The following is a 24,530-nucleotide window of genomic DNA, read 5'->3' on the forward strand; positions in this document are numbered from 1 at the left end:
TTCTGAGGTCGGATTCGGATTCAGCACAGCAAAAACCTTCGGGTATACTAGGTCTGGTCTCTGGTTCCGGACCTTTGTCAAATTTTGTCGGCCTGTGTTATTGAGCATTTGAATACAACATTTTTTAATTAGAAACTTTTAAATTTCAATTTTAAAAGTTCAAAATTTAACAGTTCTTTTTTGAGTGCTTTCATTTGCAGCTCAGTTTTTATTACTTCAAGTGGAAAATTGTTTAGCTTTAGTGTTTCATTATTTAGATTGAAACGGCCATCCTGAAAAAAGAGGAAAACTTGAAAAAGCTTGATTTTTTGATCTAGAAAACCTGAAGCAGACTTTGAATTTTATTTCTAGAAATCGCTGATCACCCTGAAATATTTTGTTACGGTCCATTGTCCGTTACGTAATTGAAGTGCGGCCCCTGACATATTTTGTGGATGACCCCGAAGACATTTTTGGAAATGCGCTCTTCATAAATGTTGCTTTGTTTCAGATTGTTGGACAAACGACGAGAAAGGCGGGAGGATCCTCGAGAAGCTCGGGAGTCGCGACGTGAGGCGCGTTTGGAGGAAGCTCGTGAAATAAGGGAACCGCGCGATCGTCGTGATGCACGAATGGAGGAAATTCGCGAGCGTCATGAACTCCGTCCTGATGACGGACGCGAGCGTCGCGACATAAGGACGGACGATCGCCGACATATTCGTATGATTGAGGAGCAATATGCCGAGCCGGAAATGATAGATCGTCCCGAGAAGCGTCACAAAAGATCTCACAAGCACGATCGAGTGCGCGACAGGGATCGGGAGAAAATGGATCGTGAAAATTCGCATCGTGATAAGCACATGCGTCTTATGGATATGGGCAATAATGAAGAGGACGATGTGGAGGTGACCGAAATTCCAATGCTGTCGAAAGATCCCAAGGAAATGACTGAGCAGGAACTTCGACGCGAAAGGTGAGAGTTAATTTCTATCTCGAAATTATTGATAAAGTTGGATGTCACTAAAATACCTCTTCTCTGTTTATTTTTTTATTTTTCTGATAAAATCCTGGCAATTAATAAAAGTCTAATATAGTTTCTGGGCTTATAGACTTTTAGAAGCCGATAGAGAGATGGCTAGGAGAAAAGAAGTGTCCAGGTTAGAGTTAGAGGCGAGACGATTGAAACGAGGAGAAAAGCGGGCCTTAAGTCCAGATATGAATCCAAACGCCTCTGTAGTTGAATTATCAGATGAAAGTCCGAGTCCGGTACATTCAGATGACGGCAGATCTAGATCTGCAGAGTACGTTTTATTTGTCAATTACTCGTAAAAAGTAGAAACCAAAAAAAAAAAAAAAAAATCAATTAAAAAACCAGTAGTTTTTAGATTAACTTGACTCTTTGGAATGTAGATTTAGTGCAACCGCTAAAAATGATGAATTGCTGTGTGGAAAAAAAAAGAAAATGATCTTTATTTTTTCAGACGCTCTTCTGAGGAACGCAGAAGTAATAGGCATTCGTCAGATTCGTCGGAATCGAGTAGCGATGACGATGACGATGAGGACGATGATGATGACTCGAATGAGTCAAATAAAGGTTCAAATGATGATTCGAATGAAGCTTCTGATTACAATAATCCAAGCCCTTTGTCGGTGGAACGGTTAGCAAAGTCGGATCATTCCGAGGGAGGATCGCCAGGACATGTTGATTCAAATGGCGCAGCAAAAGGTGAAGAGACGGAGGAGAAGGTCACTCAAGTACCTGAATTGCCGCCGTATTTACCAGCTATCCAAGGTAATAAATACATCATGAAATATACATTGTTCTATAATTACATTCTCACATAAAATAGTAATTATAATTATAAACATATATAATCCTGCGGATATTTTAAGATTAGGAAAAAAAATCCATCCCAAGCCTTCTTCTTGCAAAAAGTCGAGTTTTATAGTCAAAGTATTTTAAAATAAAATAAAATCTTACAATTTAATTGCAAGGTATTTGCAATAAAGATTTTTGAAATGATTATGGTTGTCTGTAATCCCACGGACATTTTTCGACTAGAAATAGAAGGAAAAAAAATAACCAATGAGGCCCTTTTTAAAAACAATCGATTGTTAGTTTCAGAATATTTAAAACTAAAAGATAATCTAGAAATTTTATTCTAATGTGCTTATATATAGGATTTATTCGATTAATTAGTGTAATCTATTATCCCATGGACATTTTAATAATAAAAGCAAAAAAGAATCGAAATTTTTGCTACAAGCCCTTTTTGCAAAAAAAGTTAATTTTTGTTTGTTTAAAGTTTAAAAAATTAAATCGAATAATTTAATTATAAGGTCTTTCCATGAGTAATTTTCAAGCTGATTATGATATTGTGTAATTTCATGGATATTTTAAGACAAAAAACAAAAAAAAATCCAAAAACTAAATGTTTACAACATACAAAACTTAAAAAATTAAATTTTTTCTTTAAGAAGTGAGTTTTTTTCTTCAAAATATTAAAAACTCAAAAATATTCTGAAAATTTAATCGCAAGGTCCTTGTATATAAGATTTTCGGACTAATTAGGGTGTTTATAATGTCACAGAAATTTTAAAACGAAAAATAAAAAAAGTGCCTCGGGCCGTTTTTCAAAAAAAGATGATTTTTTTGTTAAATATATTTAAAACTCAAAAATATTCTAAAAATGTATTTGCCGGGTCCTTGTATATAGGAATTTCTTATTAATTCGGGTATTTTGTAGTTCCACAGACAATTTAAGAAAAAAAATACATCCGGCTGTTTTTGAAAATATCAATTTTCAAGTTTAAAATGTTTCAAATTAAAAAATCATGATTTTCACTTATTTTTTTTTTAATATTATATTAAATATTATATATTTCTGGAACAGTGATTGCTTTATGTTATTAACCCAAGTTTCAAAATGTGTATTTTATGACACCAAAAATGAAATAGTTAAATTTTTATTTTAAAAAAATTAACTTTTAATCAGAAAAACAAAAGGAAAAGTGAATTTTCAAAAAAGTAATCAACCGAGTACTTGATATTTAAAATAAAAAATATAGATCTTCAACTAAAACTGGAATAACTCAATTTTCCGCTTAAAAAATTAATTTTGAATCAAGAACAAAATTTTTTAACAAAGTACATACATTTTCATTTAAAAAAAAATAATTTACAATTAAACGAATTTTCCAGCAAGATTTTTTCTCTACAAAAGAAAAATAATTGTTAACAAAATACATGAATTTTCAACCAAATAGTTGAATTGTCAGCCAATAAAATTTTTTACAAAAAAAAAGTAAGAAATTTCAACAAAGTACATGAATTATCAACCAAGAAAGACAAATTATCACCAAAAATAAAAGGTAAATTTTGAACTAAAATCAAGAACCCTGAATCGGAAATTTTAATTTTCAAAAAGTAATTTAACTTTCAAACGAGTAGCAGTTTAAAAAATTAGTTTTTATTTTAAAAAAAAACGATTTTACAAAAATAAAGTAAAATTGTCAAAGAAAAAAAATTGTAACCCAAAAGACGAATTTTGTACAAAACAGCTGAATTTTCAAACCGAACAAGTAAAAAAATGTATTTTTTAACAGTGTAATTTAACAGTAAAGGAAGTAGTTGATTTTTCAACCGAAAATGAAAATTTTGCATTTTCAATAAAAAAAATTATTTTCAAACGAAAAAAAAAATGTTTAGCAAAATAATTAAATTTATCATGGAAGAGATAAATTTTCAACCCAAATGATAAATCTTTACAAGAAATTTTTTTCAAGAAATGAGTTTAATATTCAACCAAAGAGTCGAATTTTCAATCAAAAAGTTTATTTATTAACCAAGAATATTAATTTTCTAGAAAAAAAATGATTGATCAGCAAAACGCATACATTTAAAACAAAGTACTTGGATTTTAAACTAAAAAAGAGGAATTTTTTAACAAATTATTTGTATTTTAAACAAAGAAGATCAAAATGAATCAAAAATAAAATGAATTTTTAACAAAATGATTAAATTTTCTACTAATGAGTTGAATTTTTAACTAAGAAGATAAGTTTTCTAACAAAAAATAGAACACTTTAATTTTCAGGTAGATGAAATAATTTTCAAAAAAAAAAAAATGAATTAATCTTCAATTGAAATGAATATCCAAGAAGATTAATTTTCTAGAAAAAAATTACTCATCAGCAAAATAGTTAAATTTTCAAACAAGCGTTTGAGTTTACAACTTAAAAAGAGGAAGTTTAAACCAAATATTTACATTTTAAACCAAAAAAGGTCAAAGTCAATCAAAAATAAAACGAATTTTCAACAAAATAAGTAATTTTTCAACTAATTAATTGAATTTTTACCTAAGAAGATAAATTTTCAAGCCAAAAATGGAACACTTTAATTTGCAGGTAGATAAAATCATTTTCAACAAAAAAAAAAAACGAATTATGCACTAGTTGAAATGAATAACCAAGAAGATCAATGTTCTACAAAGAAAGATAAATTATCAGCAAAATATATGAATTTTGAACCAAGTATGTAATTAAATTTCAAAAACTAAAAAAGCTCAATTTTAATCCCAAAATAGAATAGTTTAATTTTAGGTAAAAAATGAAGTTTTAACCAACAAAAATTTTTAAAATTAAATAAAAATCGTTTAATTTTCAACCAGAGTGAATGAATGTTGAGCTTAAACGGGGTGGCCGCTGGAAAGGGAAAGTCGGGATTTTTTTAGACCGGGAAAAACCGGGAAATGACAGTGCATTTTTTTTGACCGGAATTTTATTTTTAAGCTTATATGTTTAATTTAAACAATTTTCAAATGCTTTCTTAAAGACTTAAATAAAAAATAAAAGTCTTTGATGTTGAAAAACTGGGATAAAAACATTTTTATTTAATAAATAAATACATTTTTAAAATTTTAAGTAATAAAAAGTAAACAAAAACGATTTTAAATCAAAACCATTTCAAACCAGCTCAAAATTTAAGAATTTTAAGATTTTAACGCTAAAACTTAAACGGTTTCAATTTGAAAGTCTTCGTTATTGTACAAACGTGAACGTGTGACTGAAAGTTTATAAACTATTTTCAAATTAAAAATATGTTCATAATAATATATTTTTAAGTAAAGGATATTATTACATTTAAAATATTGTTTTAGACTAAAAAATTCAATTTTTAACCCATTTAATTTGAAATTTTAAATGAAAAAAAGATTAAAAATTGAATATTTAGCAATATTTGAATTTTTACTTAAGACATGTAAATTTAAACCAATTATTTAAAAGTAAAGAATCTTTAACTGAATTGCTTGACATAGAAAACCTGGAATCGTTAAAATTTCGAAGAGCCTTTAAACTTTGTAAGTGATTTGTAAGTGAAACTTTTAAATTTTGATGTATAATTCACAAATGAAGATTTATTGAAAAAATTTGAGTAATTTTAACAGATATTTAGAAGTTTTAAAAAGATGAAAAATTATCATGCAAATTTTAGAAAGTTTTCTTAAAATCTTATAGAATCTTTTTTGAAAATTCTGTTTAAATCTTTGTAAAACATTTTAAATATTCTCTTAAAATAATTTTTCAAAATAAAAAATTAATTTTAATTTTCCTATGAATCTTAAGAAAGTGTTTTTATTCTTTTGAAGCCTTTCACAATTCTTGAAAAGAATCTAATTTTTTTGTTTAAAATCTGCGAAAATTCAGGATTTTCTGAAAATTGCCGAAACAATTCAATTAATTTTGACAGATATTTAGAAGTTCTGAACAAATTTCCAAAATAATTAAAAATTTATAAAATAACTTCTAGATTTCTCAATATTTCGAAATAAAATTTTGAAACTTTCCAAGGATGCTTAAACTATTTCAAAAGAAAATAATTGAATTTCTAATGTAAGAAGTGTTCAGTTAAAAAATTTTCAATTTTTCAATATTTAATGTTTCTAGCTTAAAACTCCTTAAAATTATATAATTTTGAAAATTTTAAAGTTCATTGATTGATTTTTTAATTTAGAGCATTGAAAATGATAACGCGGATTTATATTTTTTTATATTGAAAAATGTTAGTACCTTCAGTTTTATACGCGTAATTTATTGAGCACTTGTAATACAACATTTTTTAATCAATAACTTTGAAATTGCAATTTTAAAAGTTCAAAATTTAACAGTTCCACTTTTATTGCTTTCATTTGCAGCTCAGTTTTTATTACCTCAAGTGGAAAATTTTTTAGCTTTAGAGTTCCATTTTTTAAATTTTATTGACCGTGAAAAATGTTTGCGAACCGGGAAATGACCGGGAATTTATTTCGTCCATTTCGGTTAAAACTTCAACTCTTTTGATAGAAATTTTATCTTTTTTGGTTGAAAATTTATCTGTTTGCTTGGTAATTTAACTATTTTGTTGAAACTCGATTTTTTCTCTTGAGAATCAACTTTCCCAACTGAGAATTTAAATACTTGATATAAAGTTGAACCATTTTGTTGAAAATTAATGTTTTTGATTAAAAATTGATCTCTTTAATTCGAAACTTAAATATTTTGTTGAAAATTCTTTCTTTTTAATTGGAAATTCATCTTTTTGGTTTGAAAATTTATCTCTATTGATACAAAATGAATATTTTTTGTTTTTAATGCAATTATTTGATTAAAATTGATCGGCTGAAAATTATTATTTTTTTGTTATTGAAAATTTAACTGTTCCATTTTTGGTTCAAAATTTCTCTTTTCTATTCGGAAATTCAACTACTTTTTTGAATTTTCAAGTTCTTTATTAAGATTGGCTTTTTTCGGTTGAAGATTCATAATTTTATTTGAAAATTCATCTCTTTACTTGGAAATTTAGCTATTTTGTTAAATATTCCTTCTTTTCTTGTTTGAAAATTAACTATTTTGTTGAAAATTCAACAGTTTTGTTGCCATTTGTTTTCTTTCTTGAATAAAAAATGTTTCTTGGCAAAAAAAATCAACTCTTTTATTGAAAATTCACCTATTTTATAAAAAAATTATGTTTTTTGGTTGAAAATTCAACTCTTTTGGTAGAAATTTTATCTTTTTTGGTTGAAAATTTATCTGTTTGTTTGGTAATTTAACTATTTTGTTGAAACTTGTTTTTTTCTCTCTTGAGAACAAGACTTTTTCAACTGAGAAATTAGCTACTTGATATAAAATTGAACTATTTTGTTGAAAATTAATGTTTTTGGTTCCAAGGATGTTTAAACTATTTAAAAAGAAAATAATTGAATTTATAATTTAAGACGTGTTCAGTTTAAAAATTTTCAATTTTTCAATATTGAATGTTTCGAGCTTAAAACTCCTTAAAATTATATAATTTTGAACATATTAAAGTTCATTTATTAATTTTTAAATTTTATACGCGTAAATTGTTGAGAATTTGAATACAAAATCTTTTAATTAAAAACTTCTAAATTTCAACTTTAAAAGTTTCACTTTAAGTACTTTCATTTGTAACTCAGTTTTTATTACCTCAAGTGGAGTGCTTGAAAGTGGAACTTCAGTGTTTCATTTTTTAAATTTCATTGACTGAGAAAAATGTTTGCGAACCGGGAAAAAACCGGAAAATGGCCGGGAATTTATTTCTTCGATTACAACGACCACCCTGCAAATGATGGATCTTCAAATAAGAAAGATGAATTTTTATTTTTAAGAAAAGAGTTCAACTGAAAAATTGAATTTTCAACCAATTAATTGAATTTTAAACTAAATAAGATACATTTTGAAACAAATTTCCGTAAAATAGTTCAAATTTTCATTAAAAAGCTGATTTTTTTTTTCAACACTTGACCAGTTCTTTTAAAAAATGTATTTAGTAGAAGATTTAATGATTATCTATATTATTTTGATTTCCTTTAGGTTGTAGAAGTGTCGAGGAATTCCAGTGTTTGAATCGTATAGAGGAAGGTACTTACGGTGTCGTGTATCGAGCCCGAGACAAGAGAACGGAAGAAATAGTCGCGTTAAAACGACTCAAAATGGAGAAGGAAAAGGAAGGTTTTCCCATTACAAGTTTGCGAGAAATCAACACCTTGCTCAAAGCTCAACATCCGAATATTGTCACTGTTCGTGAAATAGTCGTGGGAAGTAATATGGACAAGATTTTTATAGTCATGGATTACGTGGAACATGATCTCAAATCATTGATGGAAACAATGAAAAAGAAGAGGCAAGCTTTCATCCCTGGTAAGTCATAATTAATTATTTATCAATTTTTAAAATTCCCTGATTTTCCCTTGACTAATTTTTCATTGACATTAACATTCAAATTCTAGCATTAAATGTAAAATTTTCATGTTTATTAATTTATTTTAAACAAAAAAGAAATTCTTTTTTACTATAAAGAATTACTTTTTAACAAAATACTTGAATTTACAAACAAAATAATTACATTTTTTACATCACAGTTGAATTTTCAACCTATAAAGATAAACTCCGAATAATAAAGAGTCATAGTTTTTACTTCAATAAAGAAATGAAATTTCTAGAAAAATAATTTAAAAGCTAAAAGACGAATTTTCAACTGATAAAGATTTTTTTACTTAAGGAAGAAACAAAAATTTATAGAAATTGTTGAACCTTCAAGCCGAAGAACAAATTTCCTGTAAAAAAATTGAATTTTCAAACTGATGCATTTTTACCCCCCAAAAAAATAAAATTTCAAACTAAGGAAATTACTTTATTTGACCAAAAAAAGAGGATTGTCAACTAAAAAAGACCAACATTAAAAAAATGAAATAATTCGATTTTCAGTTAAAAAATTAATTTTAAACTAAGAATAAGACTAAAATTATATATGAACTAACTAAACTGTTAAATTCTCAACAAAATAGCTGAATACTCAAGCTAAGAAGATGAATTTTTAACCAAATAATTGGGTTTTTATTTAAATCAAAATTAAATTTCTACAAAAACAGATGGATTTCCAAATCAAAAAGATAAGCTTCAAACAAAAATAGTTGAATTTTCTATTAAAAAAGAATTCAATTGACTTACGATTAACAAAATTTTATGATTGTCTACCAAATATTTGCATTTTTATCCATAAAAGATGAATTTTCTTTTAACACAGATTAATTTTTATTTGAAATTTTTTAATAGTCGAATTTTCATCCAAAAAAATTCCAGTTATTTTTTCAACATAAAAATATTTGTTTATAATGCAAAAATTAAGTTTTCACGAAAATAAAAACAAATTTTCAATTCAAAAAAACAATTTTTTTCAACAAAAAAGGATGAATTTAAAAAAAAAAGATGAATTATTTACTAAATAGATACATTTTGATCCAAGGCATATGAAATTTCTACTAAAACAGATGAATTTTCAAATGAAAAAAATAAGTTTCCAAACACAAATAGTTGAATTTTCTATTAAAAGGGATTTGACTTGACTTTCCAAGATCAAAAGATGAATTTTTAACAAAGTTTCTATGAAAAAAATTGAATTTTCAAACCAAAAAGGTTGATGTTTTAACAAAATTTTAGGATTCTCTGCCAAATATTTGCATTTTTGTCCATAAAAGATGAAATTTCTCTTAAAACAGGTAATTTTTTTTAATAATGGAATTTTCATAAAAAAAATTAACTTTTCAAAATCAAAATATTGTTTTATAGAACAAAAAATAAATTTCTACGAAAATAAAAACAAATTTTCAATGCAAAAATACAAATTTTTCAACCATAAAGGAAGAATTTTAAAAAAAAATTTGAATTCTCGACTAAATAGTTGCATTTTCATCCAAGAAAGATGAAATTCGTGCTAAAACAGATGAATTTTTAATAAAAAAACGACACATTTTTTTTAAAGTTCAACTATCATCCCGAAAAGATTTCAGTTTATTTTTCAAAATCAAAAAATAAATTTTAAACGAAAAGTAAATTTTTTACGAAATAGTTAAAATTTCAGCAAAACAGTAGAATTTTCTGCCAAAAATAATGACTATTTAACCAAATATTTTAATTTTCAACCAAACAGTTGCATCTTCATCCAAAAAAGATGAAATTTCTTTTAAAAGAGAAATAGTTAAATTTTCACTCAGAAAAGATTTCAGTTCTCTTTTTAAAACTAAAATGTGAAATTTAAACAAAAAGTAATTTTTTTGCAAAATAGTTCAATTTTCAACTAAATAAGAGAACTTTTAACCAGAAAGTATGACTTTTTAACAAAATTGTTGAATTTTTAACCGAACCCTTACATTTTTATAGAAGAAAGATGAAAATTTATTTATTTTTATTTATTTATTTTATTATTATTTATTATTATTAATTAATTATTTATTAATTATTAATTATTATTATTATTTATTTATTTTATTTATTTATTTTTTTAACATAAAAATTCGAATTTTAAATAAAAAGTAAATTTCCTAGGGAATAATTGAAGTTTCAACAAAAAAGTTGCATTTTTAAATACATATGGAAATTTCAAATTAAAAGTCTTGATATTCAGTTTTTAATTTAACAATGTTAGATATAGATATAAATTAATTTCGAATTGAAAATCTTAAAATTTTACAATTTAAATAAATGAAATCATATTATAACAACTATATTTGATATTTTTTGTTTTAATTTTTAATTCCCAATGTAATATCATAAAAATTTCGATTTTTAGCTGAAGATTTGAACGAATAAATCATTTCAAATTGAAAAATAATCGATTCTAAAATTTCTAGAATGAATAATAATTCTAATGGAAGATTTGAAATTCAAAATTTGAGTTTAAAATAAAAAAGATGAAAATTAAACTACTTTAAATTGATACATCAGTAAGTAGATAATTTCGGTAATTTTGAATGGTTACAGTTTCAGAGTTCAGAATTTTCATAATGAACACTAAATTTTTAATTTTTCACTTTGATAGGTTTTAAATTTCCAATTAAAATTGAATTGATTGAATTTTTTTGAGTATAATTAGCAATTTAAAAATTTTTAGTTTTTAAGCGATTTAAATTTACTTCAAATAATTGAAATCTTAAAGAGTTTGAGTGCATCAACATTTTTGGTGACTTTATATTTTTTTCAGATTTAACTGAAGTTCGCTTTCGTTAAAGTTTTAACGTCCCGGAATAAAATTTTTTTCATTTTTAAAGTTTCCCATTTTGAATTACTATTTATTTTGCAATTTCTTTTTGTAGAATAATATATTTTCATTGTTTTCATTTTAGAAAAATGTATCTAATCAACTTTAATGTTAACTTATAATTTTATTATGTAATAACAATTTAAAATTCTAGGAATTCAGAAGCTTTGACTGAAAAATTCAAATTAGTTTTTAATGTTAAATGGTCGAATTTTAATCGCTTTGAATTTAAAATTATTAAAATTGAAAATTTTCCATCTTTAATAATATAATTTTCAACACTGAATAATAAAGAATACAATTTTTATTTCTCTGAATTTTAACTGACCCAATTTTCAAAATTCCAGTCTTAAAATATTCAATTTTTATCGTTTAGACATTTCCTATTTTCGAAATTTGAATCTAAAATCATACTAGTTTCGTGATTCTCCAATTCAAATTCAAATTGTTTAATTATTAGCGCTTCGACTTAAAAAGTATATAATTTAACTCCTTTTTCTAATTAAATTGGACAAAATCGTTCGTGTATTTTTTTTTAAATTTCAGACTCTTGGAATTTGAAATTGTGTCAAAAATATTTAAAATCTTACATTAAAAAATTGTTTTGATAATGGATTTTTAAATTTGAATATTTTCATGCTAGTGTATAAAAAATCTAGACATGAAAGCAAAGAGAGTTAAATTTTTTATACCCCGGGAAGATTTATAACGATTTTACAGGACGTGTGAGGTTTTAAAGTATTTTAAAAGATTTCACGTTATTTTATGAGATTTCCGAGGATTTCGATTTTAGAAAATACTATAATAGAATTTCACGGGATTTTATCATATTTTAGTGGATTTTAAAGAATTTATTCTCGAGAAGTGAGGTATTTTGTAGGGTTTTGAAGATTTTAAGAGATATGGAATTCACCCCGAAGTCTTATTAATTTATCTGAAAATTCGTTGGAATTCTCTTGAAGTTTTCTAATTTACTTAAATTCTTTTAAATTCAGTGGATTTTTTTTTTAATTTTCAAAAGTTTTAATTTAATTGATCCTGATAATCAATTGATAAAATGATCAAAGTATTTGAAATATTTAAAAATATTACAAAGCCTTTTTAAATTATTTTCCGTAATTTAATGGTATTTAGAAAAATTTGAAATATTTTAGGTATTTTTAAAAGATTTAGAGAAATATTTTGATTTATTTTAATAGTTTGAAGGCATTTCAGACTGAAATATTTTAGGGTATTTAAAAAAATGCCAAGGCATTTTCGAGACATTTAAACAATTTCAAGGGATTTCTAAAGGTTTTAATAATTTTGAGGGATTTTAATGAATTTCAAAGATTTTTTCACAAAACGTGAGGGGCTTTGTAGGGTTTTAAAGATTTCAAGAGATATTTAAATATTTTTTTGCAATTAACTCTATTAATTTTTTCATTGTTTTCAATTTACTTGCTTGCTTTTTAAATTCGGCTTGGGTTTTTTGAAACTTCATTCTTTTGAATTTAACTTTTATTGTTTTGTATTCATTATTCACTTCTTGTGTTAAAAATTAGTAGGGTTTCAAAGCTTTAAAATTTTTGTGGAATTCTTTTAAATTATTGAGAATTCTCTTGCATTTTTTAAATTGAATTAAATATTAATGAATTTCAAAGAATTTTTCATAATACGTGAGGGGTTTTGTGGGGTTTCAAAGATTTCAAGAGAATTTCAAATATTTTTTTGCAATTCATTTCGAATTCGTCCTGAATTCTCATTAATTTATTCTAAATTCTTAATCACTTCTAGTGTTAGAAATTAGTAGGGTTTCAAGGATGTGAAGACATTTGAAATTTTTGTTGAATTTTTATAAATTATTTGGAGTTCTCTTGAATTTTTTAAATTAAATTGAATTTTCATGAACTTTTCACAAGGCGTGAGGAGTTTTTTTAGGGTTTTAAACAGTTTAAGAGATTTTCAAATTTTTTTTGCAATTTATTTTGAATTCGCCCTGAATTCTTTTTATTTTATCCTAAATTCTTTTTAATTATTTTGAATTCACTCAATTCTACTCAATTAAATTAATTTTTTCAAAATTTTTAGTTGTTTTCAATTCACTTGATTGCTTGTTAAATTAAGCTTTTTTTTTTAATTTCCACTAGTTTTTCTCATTTCCTTCAAATTTCTCGAAATTTACTGAAAATTGGTTGTAATCAATCGAATCTTTTTCTATTCTCAAAATTGTTCCAATTCGTTTGAATTCTTTTGAATTACAATTTTTTTATTCATTAGTTATTTCTTATGTTAAAAATTAGTAGATTTTCAAAGATTTGAAGACATTTGAAATCTTTGTGGAATTCTTTTAAATTTACTCAATTCTACTGAATGCAATGGATTTTTTTTTATTAAAATTGTTTTTTTATTTAATCGATCCTGAAGTCTATTTCTTGGAAATTTCTTTGAATTCCCTAGAATTTTTCTAAGCTTATTTCAAAGTTACTGAATTCAATCAAGTTTTTTCATATTTTAAAACTGTTTTCAATTCATTTGTTTATTTTTAAATTCACCTTGAATTTTCATGAAGTTCCTCGAATACAATTTTTCCAATTAATTTGAATTCTTTTTGATGTAATTTGATTTTTTTTTAAATCTTATGAATTTATCCTGAATTTGTTACCCTTTGAGCGCGAAAAAAAGTACCCTGTGAGCCTGTTCCTGACAAGTCACAGGTCTAGTGTCATTACAAATTTCCCTACCTAATAATTCACAATCAAGTGGATTTAGAATTGTAAATTATTTTTAGGTGAAGTAAAGTGTCTAATGCAGCAATTATTGCGAGCTGTGGCACATTTGCACGACAATTGGATATTGCATCGCGATTTGAAGACGTCAAATCTGCTATTGAGCCATCGAGGAGTTTTGAAGGTCGGTGATTTTGGACTTGCGAGAGAATATGGCTCTCCTCTCAGACACTATACACCTATCGTCGTAACTTTATGGTATCGAGCACCTGAACTTCTTCTTGGCGGAAAAGAATATAGTACTCCAATTGACATGTGGTCTGTCGGGTAAGTTGTAACCATTTAAAAGACTTTTTTCCCCTCTTTGTGATCGACCACTGTAAACCATTTTTTCTACAAAACCAAGATTTAGCTCTAGTTAAACTAAATCCAGTCGGAATCAGGCCCTCCAAGTCTGCATGAATTTGCTTGATTAGGAAGTTTCGGTAGCTTTGGGTACGCAGTACTAGGACGCCTCCGCTGAGGGCGCCACATTTTCACTCAACACTGACAAGCCTCGTTAATGATGAGACACACCTAGCATTAGAGTTCTTAAATTCCCGAGAATTTGAGTTCAGATTATATAACCGAGAATATAACAGAATTTAGGAGAATTTAAAAGAATTAAAGAGAATTTAAGAATTTATGATTTTCAATAATATTTTTATTGTTCATGTTATATCAGTGGTAGAATATACATTATTTTCTAGCTCAGACATATTCAGAAATTGCAGTGTTTCATATATAAATTTACAATTTTCAAATGTATTAATTTATTTCAAACAAAAAAATGTTTTTTTTTCTACTTTAAAAGATAACTCTTTAACAAATTACTGGATTTTTTAACAAAATAATTGAATTTTTAACATAATAGTTGAATATTCAACCTAAAAAGACTAATTATCGACGAAAAAGTGTCATTGTTTATATTTTAATAAAAAATAATGAAATTTATACAACAAAAGTTAAGAATTTTAAAACCAAAAAGACGAATTTCCAAGAAGTAAAGATTTTTCACTCAAAAAATAAACAAAAGTTTATCTAAATTATTGAACCTTCAAACCAGAAGACAAAATTTTCTTTATAAAAATTCAATTTTTAAACAAAAAATCTGACTGTTCAACAAAAAATAAATTTTACACGAAACTGATGCATTTTTACGAAAAAAAAGGAACTTTCAAACTAAAAAAGAATTTTCTTACACAAAAAACGTGAATTTTTAACTAAAAAATATCAATCTTAAAAATATCAAACTTAAAAAAATGGAAAAGTTTCTTTTTGTGGTAAAAAATGAATTCTAAATCAAAAATAAAGTAGTATTTTCCGCAAAACAGTTACATTTTCAACCGGAAATAAGCCTTTAATACAAAAATTTAACAATGTAATTTAACTTTGACCCAACTAGTTGAATTTTCAATTAAAAAAGATTAATTTTCAACAAGATAATTAAACTTTTAACCAACGAGATAACTTTTAAACTTGAAATATAAATCTTTAACAAAAAAGTGATTTCTTAACAAAGCGATTCAACCAAATGTTTTTAATAAATTAATTGAATTATCAAGCAAAGAAGAACGACTTTTAACCAAAAATTGGAATTTTTATACAAAAAATGAAAATTCTGCTATAACAGATGAAGTTTTAAATCAAAAAGATAAATTTTCAACAAAAAAAAAAAAAAACAGTTGAATTTTCTGTTGAAAAAGATTTTAGTCGAGTTTTCACGATCAAACTATGATTTTTTTAACAAGAAATAATTTTCTACAAAAAAAAAAATGAATTCTTAATCCAAAAAGACGAATTTTCAAACAAAAAGGATGACTTTTTAACAAAATTGTTGAATTCTCTATCAAATAGTTGCATTTTTATCAAAAAAAGATGAAGTTTCTTTTAGAGCAGAACAATTTTTAATTACATAAAAAAAGTTGAGTTTTCATCCAAAAAAGATTCCAGTTAACTCAGTAACATCAAAAATTGAATTTTTGTAACAAAAAATAAGTTTTTACGAAAAAATTGAATTCTCAATCCAAAAAGACGAGTTTTTTCAACCAAAAAGGATGAATTCATCCTTTTTGGTTGAAAAATATGTTTTTTTGGATTGAAAATTCAATTTTTTTCATAGAAACTTATTTTTTTGTCACTCGCATTTTTTCGTTTTAAAAAAATTATTTTTTAGTTTAAAATTTCCTTTTTTTTGTGTAAAAGTGCATCAGTTTCGTATAAAATTAATTTTCTGTTGAACAGTCATATTTTTTGTTTGAAAATTGAATTTTTATAAAGAAAATTCGTCTTCTGGTTTGAAGGTTCAATAATTTATATAAAATTTTATTTCTGTTTGAGTAAAAAATCTTTATTTATTGGAAATTTGTCTTTTTGGTTTAAAAATTTTTTTCTTTCGTTGTATAAATTTCATTCTTTTTTTTATTAAAATATAAACTTTGAAACTTTTTCGTTGGTAATTTTGTTGAAAATTCCAGTATTTTGTTAAAGAGTTATCTTTTATTGTAAAAAAAACGTTGTTTTTTGTTTGAAATAAATTAATACCTTTTGAAAATTTTAAATTTTTATATGAAACACTGTAATTTCTGAATATGTCTTATCTATAAAATAATGTATATTAAACCGCTGATATAACCTGAACAATAAAAATAATGTTAAAAATCGTAAATTCTTAAATTCTTTTAAATTCTCCTAAATTCTATCATATTATCGGTTATATCACCTGAACCTAAATTCTCGTGAATTTAAGAACTCTAATGGAGGCTAGTTGCAGCAGTTCATATTGCCAAAGATTTCAATAATTTCACAGATATTACCAAATATTTCAAAAATACTTCAATTTTTTAGCAAATATTTCACAAAGTTTTCAACCATTTCACAAAGATTTCGGATAGGTTTAAAAGATTTTAAGAACATTTCAATGATTTCCCAAACATTTTGATGATTTCGCAACGACTTTAATTATTGCATAAAATTTGTTGGCATATTTCAAAGATTGCACAGAGATTTCAACGAGTTTAATAATTTTTACAAATATTACCAAAAATTTTAAAAGATTTCAAACATTTCGCAAAGATTTCGGATAGATTCAAAAGATTTTACGATCATATCAATGATTTCCCAAAGATATCAGAGATTTTACAATGTTTTCAAATATTTCGCAAAGATTTTGGATAGATTTAAATGCCGCAAACACTTCATTATTTTTTCAATGATTTCAATCATTTTTATAAATAGGGTTGTTTCGCAATTTTAGAGAAAATAATTTTTTAATACATAATTTTAATCCGAATCGAAGGTACGTTATAATTTTTTTCTGTTGAGATGTTCAACAGAAAAATAAATATTAAAAAATTGAAGGCGGTAAGACTCCAATGATTTCCGAAAGATTTAAGAAATTTAATAAATATTTCAAAAATTATTTAAATGTTTTATTTTCAAAGATTTCAAGGTTTTTAAATATTGTACAAACATTTGAAGAATTTTACAACGATTTAAATAATTTTTCTAAGGATTTGACAAAGATTTCAAGTATTTCGCAAATATTTCAACAATTTCAAAAATATAACATATACTTCAAAAATATTTTAAAAGTATTTCCCAAAGATTTCAAATATTTCCCAAACATTGTGGACAGATTTACAAGATTTCACAAAAATTTCAATTATTTTCCAAAGATTTCAATCAGTTATAAAAATATTACCGGATATTTCAAAAATATTTCAAATATTTCGAACAGATTTCACAAAGATTTTGGATAATTTAAAAAGATTTCACAAAGGCATCAATGAGTTCCCAGTGATTTCATAAATATTTTAATAATTTCACAATGTTTTTCAAAGATTTGCAAAGATTTTGAATATTTTAAAAAGATTTCACAAAGACTCCAAGGATTTCACAAAGATTAAAAATATTTCTCCAAGATTTCAATAATTTCAAAAATATGCCAAATACTTCCAAAATAATTTCACTGGATTTAAATGATTTTCCAAAGATTTCATTTTTAAAAATATCACCAGATATTTATTTTTTTTAGTCTTTTTGCGATAAATTTTCAATTACTTTGGTAGAAAAGTCAAATATTTGGTTGACGATTAATTTTGTCATATAATTTCCTGTATTTTTTTGAAAATTAATATTTTCGTTGTAAATTCATCTACTTGATTGAAAGCTCATTTCTGCAATTATTTCTCAAAAATTTATGTTCTTAAGTATTTGTTTAAAAAAAAAAAAGAGTTTTTTTTTAGAAACAGAGCTAATTCTTGTCAAAGCCCCCTTGTGCAATTTTGTTGAATAATTTTTTAAATGTTTATTTTGGTTTAAAAAATGTACTTTGAAATACTTTGTTAAAAATCATATTTTTTGTTTGAAGATTTATGTCTGGTTGAAAATTAATTTTTTTTAGCTGAAAATTTGGATATTCCATTTTTTGTTTAAAATTGATCTTCTTTACTTGGAAATTTAACTATTTAAAGAAAAGTTCAAATTTTTTGTAGAAGATTCGTCTTTTTGTCTTAAAAAATAAACAATTTCGTTGAAATATTTTTTCTGTCTTGACTGAAAAATCTTACTGTTTGAAAATTAAACTATTTAGTTAAAAATTCAATTTTTTGTGTTATATTCAAATATTTGGTTGAAGATGAAATTTTTCGTAGGAATTTCATATTTTTTATTTAAAATTTAACTTTTTTTAGATGATTCGTTTTTTCGCCTTAAAAATTCAAGAATTTAATCACAAAAATTCCTTTCTTTACTGGAAAATATTCTCTGGTTGAAAATTCAACTACTTGGTTTGAAGCTGACATACTTTGTTAAAAATTCATATTTTTTGGTTCAAGATTCATGTCTTTGGTTGAAAATTACTTTTTCTTCAGCTGAAAATTTAGGTATTCCATTTTTTGTTTTAAATTGATTATCTTTAGTTGGAAATTCAATTATTTTGTGAAAAAATCACATTTTTTGTAGAAGATTCATCTCTTTGTCTTGAAAAGTAAACGATTTCGTTGAAATATTTTTTCTGGCTTGACTGAAAAATCTTACTGTTTGAAAATTAAACTATTTAGTTAAAAATTCAATTTTTTGTGAAATATTCAAATATTTGATTGAAAATGAACTTTTTCGTAGAAATTTCATATTTTTGGATTGAAAATGCAACTGCTTTGAAGAAAATTCTTCTTTTTGGTTTGAAAATTTAAGAATTTGGTTGAATTTATTTCTTTTTTGAGTGAAAAATTTATTGTTGAATATTTGCCTTTCTGTTTTTGATTCGAAATCAAAGTCTTCGTTGTTTAAAAGTTAAACTACTTTATTAAAAATTAATTTTTTGGTTGAAGATTCATCTCTGTTGAAAAAATTAAAAATTGAATTTTTGTTTAAATAAAGATTTAACTATTACATTGTTGATTTAAAAATGATCTTTTTTGTTTAAAAATTCAACTATGTGGTTGAAAATTCATGTTATTTGTTGAAATTAGAATATATGGTTAACATTTGATCCTTTTTTGACAGAAAAATATTTCGTGGTTGAAAATTCTACTTTTTGTTTTGAAGTTATTTTTTTTTTTACTAAGAATTTTACAATTCCATTGTGGATTTAAAATTGATAATCTATTATTGAAAATTAAATTGTTTGGTTTAATTTTTTCTTTTTTTCTTGGATGAAAAATCTTTTTCCATTTAAAATTAAACCAGTTTGTTGAAAAGTCGTATTTTTTCTTTGAAATGTCTACTTTTACACTTCTCGTTGAAAATTCCTCTTTGTTGGTTAAAAATTCAACTACTTGATTCATAACTGAAATTGTTTGTTACGCGTAAATGCCAACAAAATAAAAAAACTCCGGGTGCGAATTCGCACCAGTGTACAGTTTGAGAGTTAGAAGCCGTGTATTTTGTTCGAAATTCAATTATTTTGATAGAAACTACAACTATTTGATTAAAAATTCGCCAATTTGGTTGAAAAAATGTTCGACTTAATTGTTATTAAAGAATTTGACATAATATGATTAATTAAATAATTTTTTCATTTATTTTCAGCTGTATTTTTGCCGAGTTTCTGAGTATGGAAGCTCTATTTCCTGGCCAAAGTGACCAAGATCAGATAAACAGGATATTCAAAGAACTTGGAACGCCAAATGATCGAATTTGGCCGGGTTTTTCAAAAATGCCACTTGCGTCAAAAACAGTTTTCTCGCATTATCCTGTTAACAACTTGAGGCAGCGATGTAGGTCTAGTGATCTTGGAATTGAGTTGCTAAACAAGTGAGTATATTTACGCTAAAAATAGAAATTTAAATTTATGATTTAAGCAATTTCCGTTTTTTTCTCTTTTTTTTTTGCTAAAAGGCGAACTGAATTATTAGAACCCGATAAGAAAATATAACTATTTTTTGTTGAATGTTAATGTAGATTTTTTAAGACTTTGAAAAAAAGCTGGATTTAAATTACAAAAGGTTTCAAGAGAATGAAAACATTGTTTAGATTCCTAGGAAAATGTTAAATGATTTTTTATTTAAAAAAAAATTAATTTTAGGATAATGTTCTGAAAGATTTCAAAGTATTTCCAAAAGTTGTTCGAAAAAGAATCTGAAAGTCTTTAAACAATTAAAAAAAAAAATTTATAAGACATTTAGAACATTTAGATATCTTAGAAAAATGAAAAAATAATGGTTAATTTGAAAATTATGAAAATTTGAAGAAAATTGTAGATTTTTACAATTTTGTAAAAAAGAAAAGTGAAACTAAAAGTTTAACTATTAAATTGGTTGTTGAAAATTTATCTTTTTCATTTGAAAATTTAAGTTTTATTTGAAAATTCATCTTTTTAGGTTAATTGGCTAAAAGTCAAGCTCGTCTGTTAAAAATTAATTTTGCTGCTTAAAGATTCATCATTTTAATTTAAAATTCATCTCTGGTTAAAAATATAATTACTTTGTTGAAAATCCATTTATCTTTCTTTGGACGAAAATTCAACTATTTGGTTGAAAAATTGATATTTTTAATTTAAAAATTAAACTTTTTTTCTGAAAATTTATGCTTTTTATGGAAAATTCGCGTTTTTTGTAGAAAATTAATTTTTATGATTAAAAATTCATCTTTTTGTTAGGTATAAAATTCACCTATTCGAGTTGAAGATTTATCATTTTAGTTGAAAATTCATCACTTTGTTTGGAAATTAATTTCTTTGACTGAAAATTAAACTGTTTCATTTTTAGTTGAAAATTGATCTTTTCTACTTTAAAATTCATCAATTTGGATGAAATTTGGTTTTGTTTATGTTGGAAATAAAATCATTTGGTTGAAAGTTAAACTCTTGTTAAAAAATTAACTGAAAATTTAACTATTATTCCAGTTGAATGTTCCATAATTTTACTTACAAATAAATCTCTGTGGATGAATATTCATTTTTTGACTAAAAATTGAATTGTTTTATTTTTGGTATAAAAATCGTATTTTTTTAGTTAAAAACTTGTCTTTTTTGGTAGAAATTAATCTTTTTGGTCAAAATCGCAACTATTCTAGTAAACGATACATGATTCCAGTTAAATATTAAAAATTTTATTTGATCATTCATCACTTTGATTGAAAATGTAACTATTTTTTTTAAAGTTAGTTTTTTTTATTGAAAGTAATTTTTTGAACTGAATTTCAACTTATTAAAGTTGAATATTCCATAGTTTTAGTTGAAAATTCTTCTGTTCAGATAAACAATAATTTTAAAAAAAATTTAATTATATAAGTTTCGATATACCATTTGTTTTTTTTCGTAAAAATAAATTTTTTTGTTCGAAAGTTTATCTATTTCAGTTGAAGATTCATTTTTTTTAGTTGAAAATTCTTATTTTTGGTTTAAAATTAATTATTTTAACTAAAAATGTTACTATTTCATTTTTGGTTGAAAATTATTATTTTTTTAGTTCAAAATTCAACTATTTGGTTAAAAAATTTTCTTCTTTACTTAAAAATTTAACTATTTCGTTAAAAATGCACGTATTTTGTGAAAAATTCACGTTTTTTTGTAGAAAATTTATCGTTATGCATAAACATTCATTTTTTTATTGAAAACTAAAAATGTTACTATTTCATTTTTGGTTGAAAATTATTATTTTTTTAGTTCAAAATTCAAATATTTGGTTAAAAAAATTTTCTTCTTTACTTAAAAATTTAACTATTTCGTTAAAAATGCACGTATTTTGTGAAAAATTCACGTTTTTTTGTAGAAAATTAATCTTTATGCATAAACATTCATTTTTTTATTGAAAATTTAATTATCCGTTTTTGGTTGAAAATTGGCCTTTCTTGTTCAAAATTTCGCAATTTGGATGAAAATTTTCCTTTTTTAATTCAAAAATTCAAATATTTTGTTGAAACTCAACATTCTGTTAAAAATAAATTCTTGTTGGTAGAAAATGATCTTTTCCTTTGAAAGTTAATCTTCTTGCTTAAAAATAAAAAGATTATTATTTAAAGTATTTTTAGGATTTTTAAAATATAAAAAAAGGATTTTACAAAAGGATAACTTTTTAAAGGATTTTTAGGATTGTTATCAAAAATGTTTAAAAAAATGAATTTTATAGACATTTTAAAGGAATAAAAAAACAGATTTCTATGAAAAAATTACTTTTTAATGGATTTTTTTAGATTAAAAACAAATGTTTAAAACATAGATAATAGTAATCTGACGAATATTTCTAATATTCAGTATTAAATTTTAATCCATACTTACTAATTTGATTAAAAATTAAATTTATGAGTTACTATTAAATAACTTATCTAAGCAGTTGGTAAAATTAGAGGTTAGCATTGAAGTTTTCCATAATCTGCTGTGATCAAATTTTTTAGAATAAGTAATTAATTGAACGGCAAGTGTGAATCTTATAAACAATTTTTTTAATATGTCACTGACACAAAACTTCGAATTTTAACCCTTGTTCTACTACGTACGGGTCAAAATGACCCGAAAGCTCCAAAAACTTTTTTGAGTTTTGAAAATTTGTAAAAAAATGTTCAAAATTTGCAAAAAAATTTCAATTTTTAAAAAATGGAAATTTATTGAATCCTTAAATGTTAATAAAAGTACCTATTCTGGAAAAATTGGGCTCTATTGTTTCCTAGCATGTTAAAAATGACGTTACTGCACCAAAAAAGTTTGTTGGGTCAAAAAGACCCGACCTTGCAGTATATACCCTCGCGTCTCAAGTTGTTGACCGAAAGCTAATTAAATGAGCGACATTAAAATATTCATAATTAATTCAATAAAATCGCTAAAAAAGTTATGAATTTTGTTCAAAATCCTATTAGAAATGTGCAAGAACATTACTTTTTCTTTTAGTGTGGAAAATTTTCACAGATTTTGGAGAATATTTTTTATTATTTTTTACTAAATGTTTAACTTGTCAGAACAAAAATAAATAGTGATAATAAATTCAAAAGAACTTCAAAAATACTAGAAAATTTTTACTTTTATGATTTATGTTGGAATCTAAAAGATACTCAACGATGTTTATTATTGTCCCAGTATTGGACATACTTTTTACGTTGTCCCAGTAATGGTCAGTTCACCTTATTTTTTCAAATTTAATTTATTTTAAAATGATCGGGAAAAATGAAAAAGTTGACCCGGAAATGACCGGTAATTTGAAAACGTCCGCCGGATGGCCACCCGGAAAAATACTCTTGTCCTTTGATTAAATGTGCGTTAGTGAAATGAAGTTTGGATGACGGGTTTGTTGCAGATTCTTAACGTATGATCCTCAGCAACGAGTAACGGCCGAAGACGCATTGAAACACAGTTTCTTCACTGAAGCCCCGTTACCAATCGATCCGAAAATGTTCCCTACGTGGCCGGCCAAATCTGAACTGGGAGTAAGAACAGCGAATAACGCGTCTCCAAAACCGCCAAGTGGAGGCAAAGAATACAAACAGCTGGGTGATGGAGACGATGTTGATATAAATTCTTCTGGCTTCCACATGGGCCTAATGGAAGGAAGTAAGCCGCCACAGTCTGGGGGCGGGTTTCATCTTAAGTTTTAAACAATATCCATAATGGAATAGCACAAATTTGTAACAAAATATGATTAAATTCAAAAAAAAAAGTAAGTATAATAATCTACGAGTTCGTTTCTTTATTTCTTCACTTATCTCTCTATCCACATTTCGGCTCCTTTTTTTTTTTGCACCTTATTCTATCGTTTTAGTTTCAAGGCGAGAGGGAAGACAATCATGAAAATTTGATCCAGTGGAAATGGATTTAAAAAGGATTTTTAGGATTAAAAAATTTTGTTTAAACGATTCATATAAAAAGATTGCTTTTTAAAGGATTTTTAGGATTTAATAAAAAATTTAAAAAAAAAGTATTTTCAATTTAAGGATTATTATGAAATAATTTTTTCGGATTTAAAAAAAATGGATTTTCATCAAAAGATTACATTCTAAAGGGCTTTTAGGATAAAAAATTTAAAGGATTACTTTTTAAAGAATTAAAAAAAATTTTAAATGAAAGTAAAAATAGGATTACTTTTTAAATGATTTTTAGGGCTTAAAAACACATTTAAAAAAGGATTTTTGTAAAAAAATTACTTTTTAAAGGATTTTCAGTATTTAAAAAAAAAGAAAAAAAAGGATTTTTAAAAAAGAATTACTTTTTAAATAATTTTCAGGATTTAAACAAAATATTTTAAAAATGGATTTTTATAGAAGGATTCTTTTTTAAGGGA

The 24,530-nt window shown here is 24.7% G+C and overlaps 1 protein-coding gene across 3 annotated transcripts in view; it reads left to right on the plus strand.

Annotated features, from left to right (window-relative positions):
• Nucleotides 1–23,919, plus strand: part of LOC117174840 (cyclin-dependent kinase 11B-like) — a 38,898-nt gene extending 14,979 nt beyond the window's left edge. Inside the window, exons 3-9 of one of the 3 annotated variants that reach the window (XM_033364225.1) lie at nucleotides 491–952; nucleotides 1,074–1,280; nucleotides 1,461–1,771; nucleotides 7,849–8,175; nucleotides 13,842–14,106; nucleotides 19,852–20,076; nucleotides 23,550–23,919. In XM_033364225.1, the coding sequence (XP_033220116.1) occupies nucleotides 491–952; nucleotides 1,074–1,280; nucleotides 1,461–1,771; nucleotides 7,849–8,175; nucleotides 13,842–14,106; nucleotides 19,852–20,076; nucleotides 23,550–23,847 (2,095 nt within the window). In that variant the 3' untranslated portion in view covers nucleotides 23,848–23,919. The remainder of the gene's footprint in view (nucleotides 1–490; nucleotides 953–1,073; nucleotides 1,281–1,460; nucleotides 1,772–7,848; nucleotides 8,176–13,841; nucleotides 14,107–19,851; nucleotides 20,077–23,549) is intronic. The other 2 variants (XM_033364226.1, XM_033364227.1) reach the window with 2 other exon arrangements.
• The last annotated feature ends 611 nt before the right edge of the window (nucleotides 23,920–24,530 follow it).

Source organism: Belonocnema kinseyi, chromosome 6 (genome assembly GCF_010883055.1).
Source record: "Belonocnema kinseyi isolate 2016_QV_RU_SX_M_011 chromosome 6, B_treatae_v1, whole genome shotgun sequence".
Taxonomy (NCBI): domain Eukaryota; kingdom Metazoa; phylum Arthropoda; class Insecta; order Hymenoptera; family Cynipidae; genus Belonocnema; species Belonocnema kinseyi.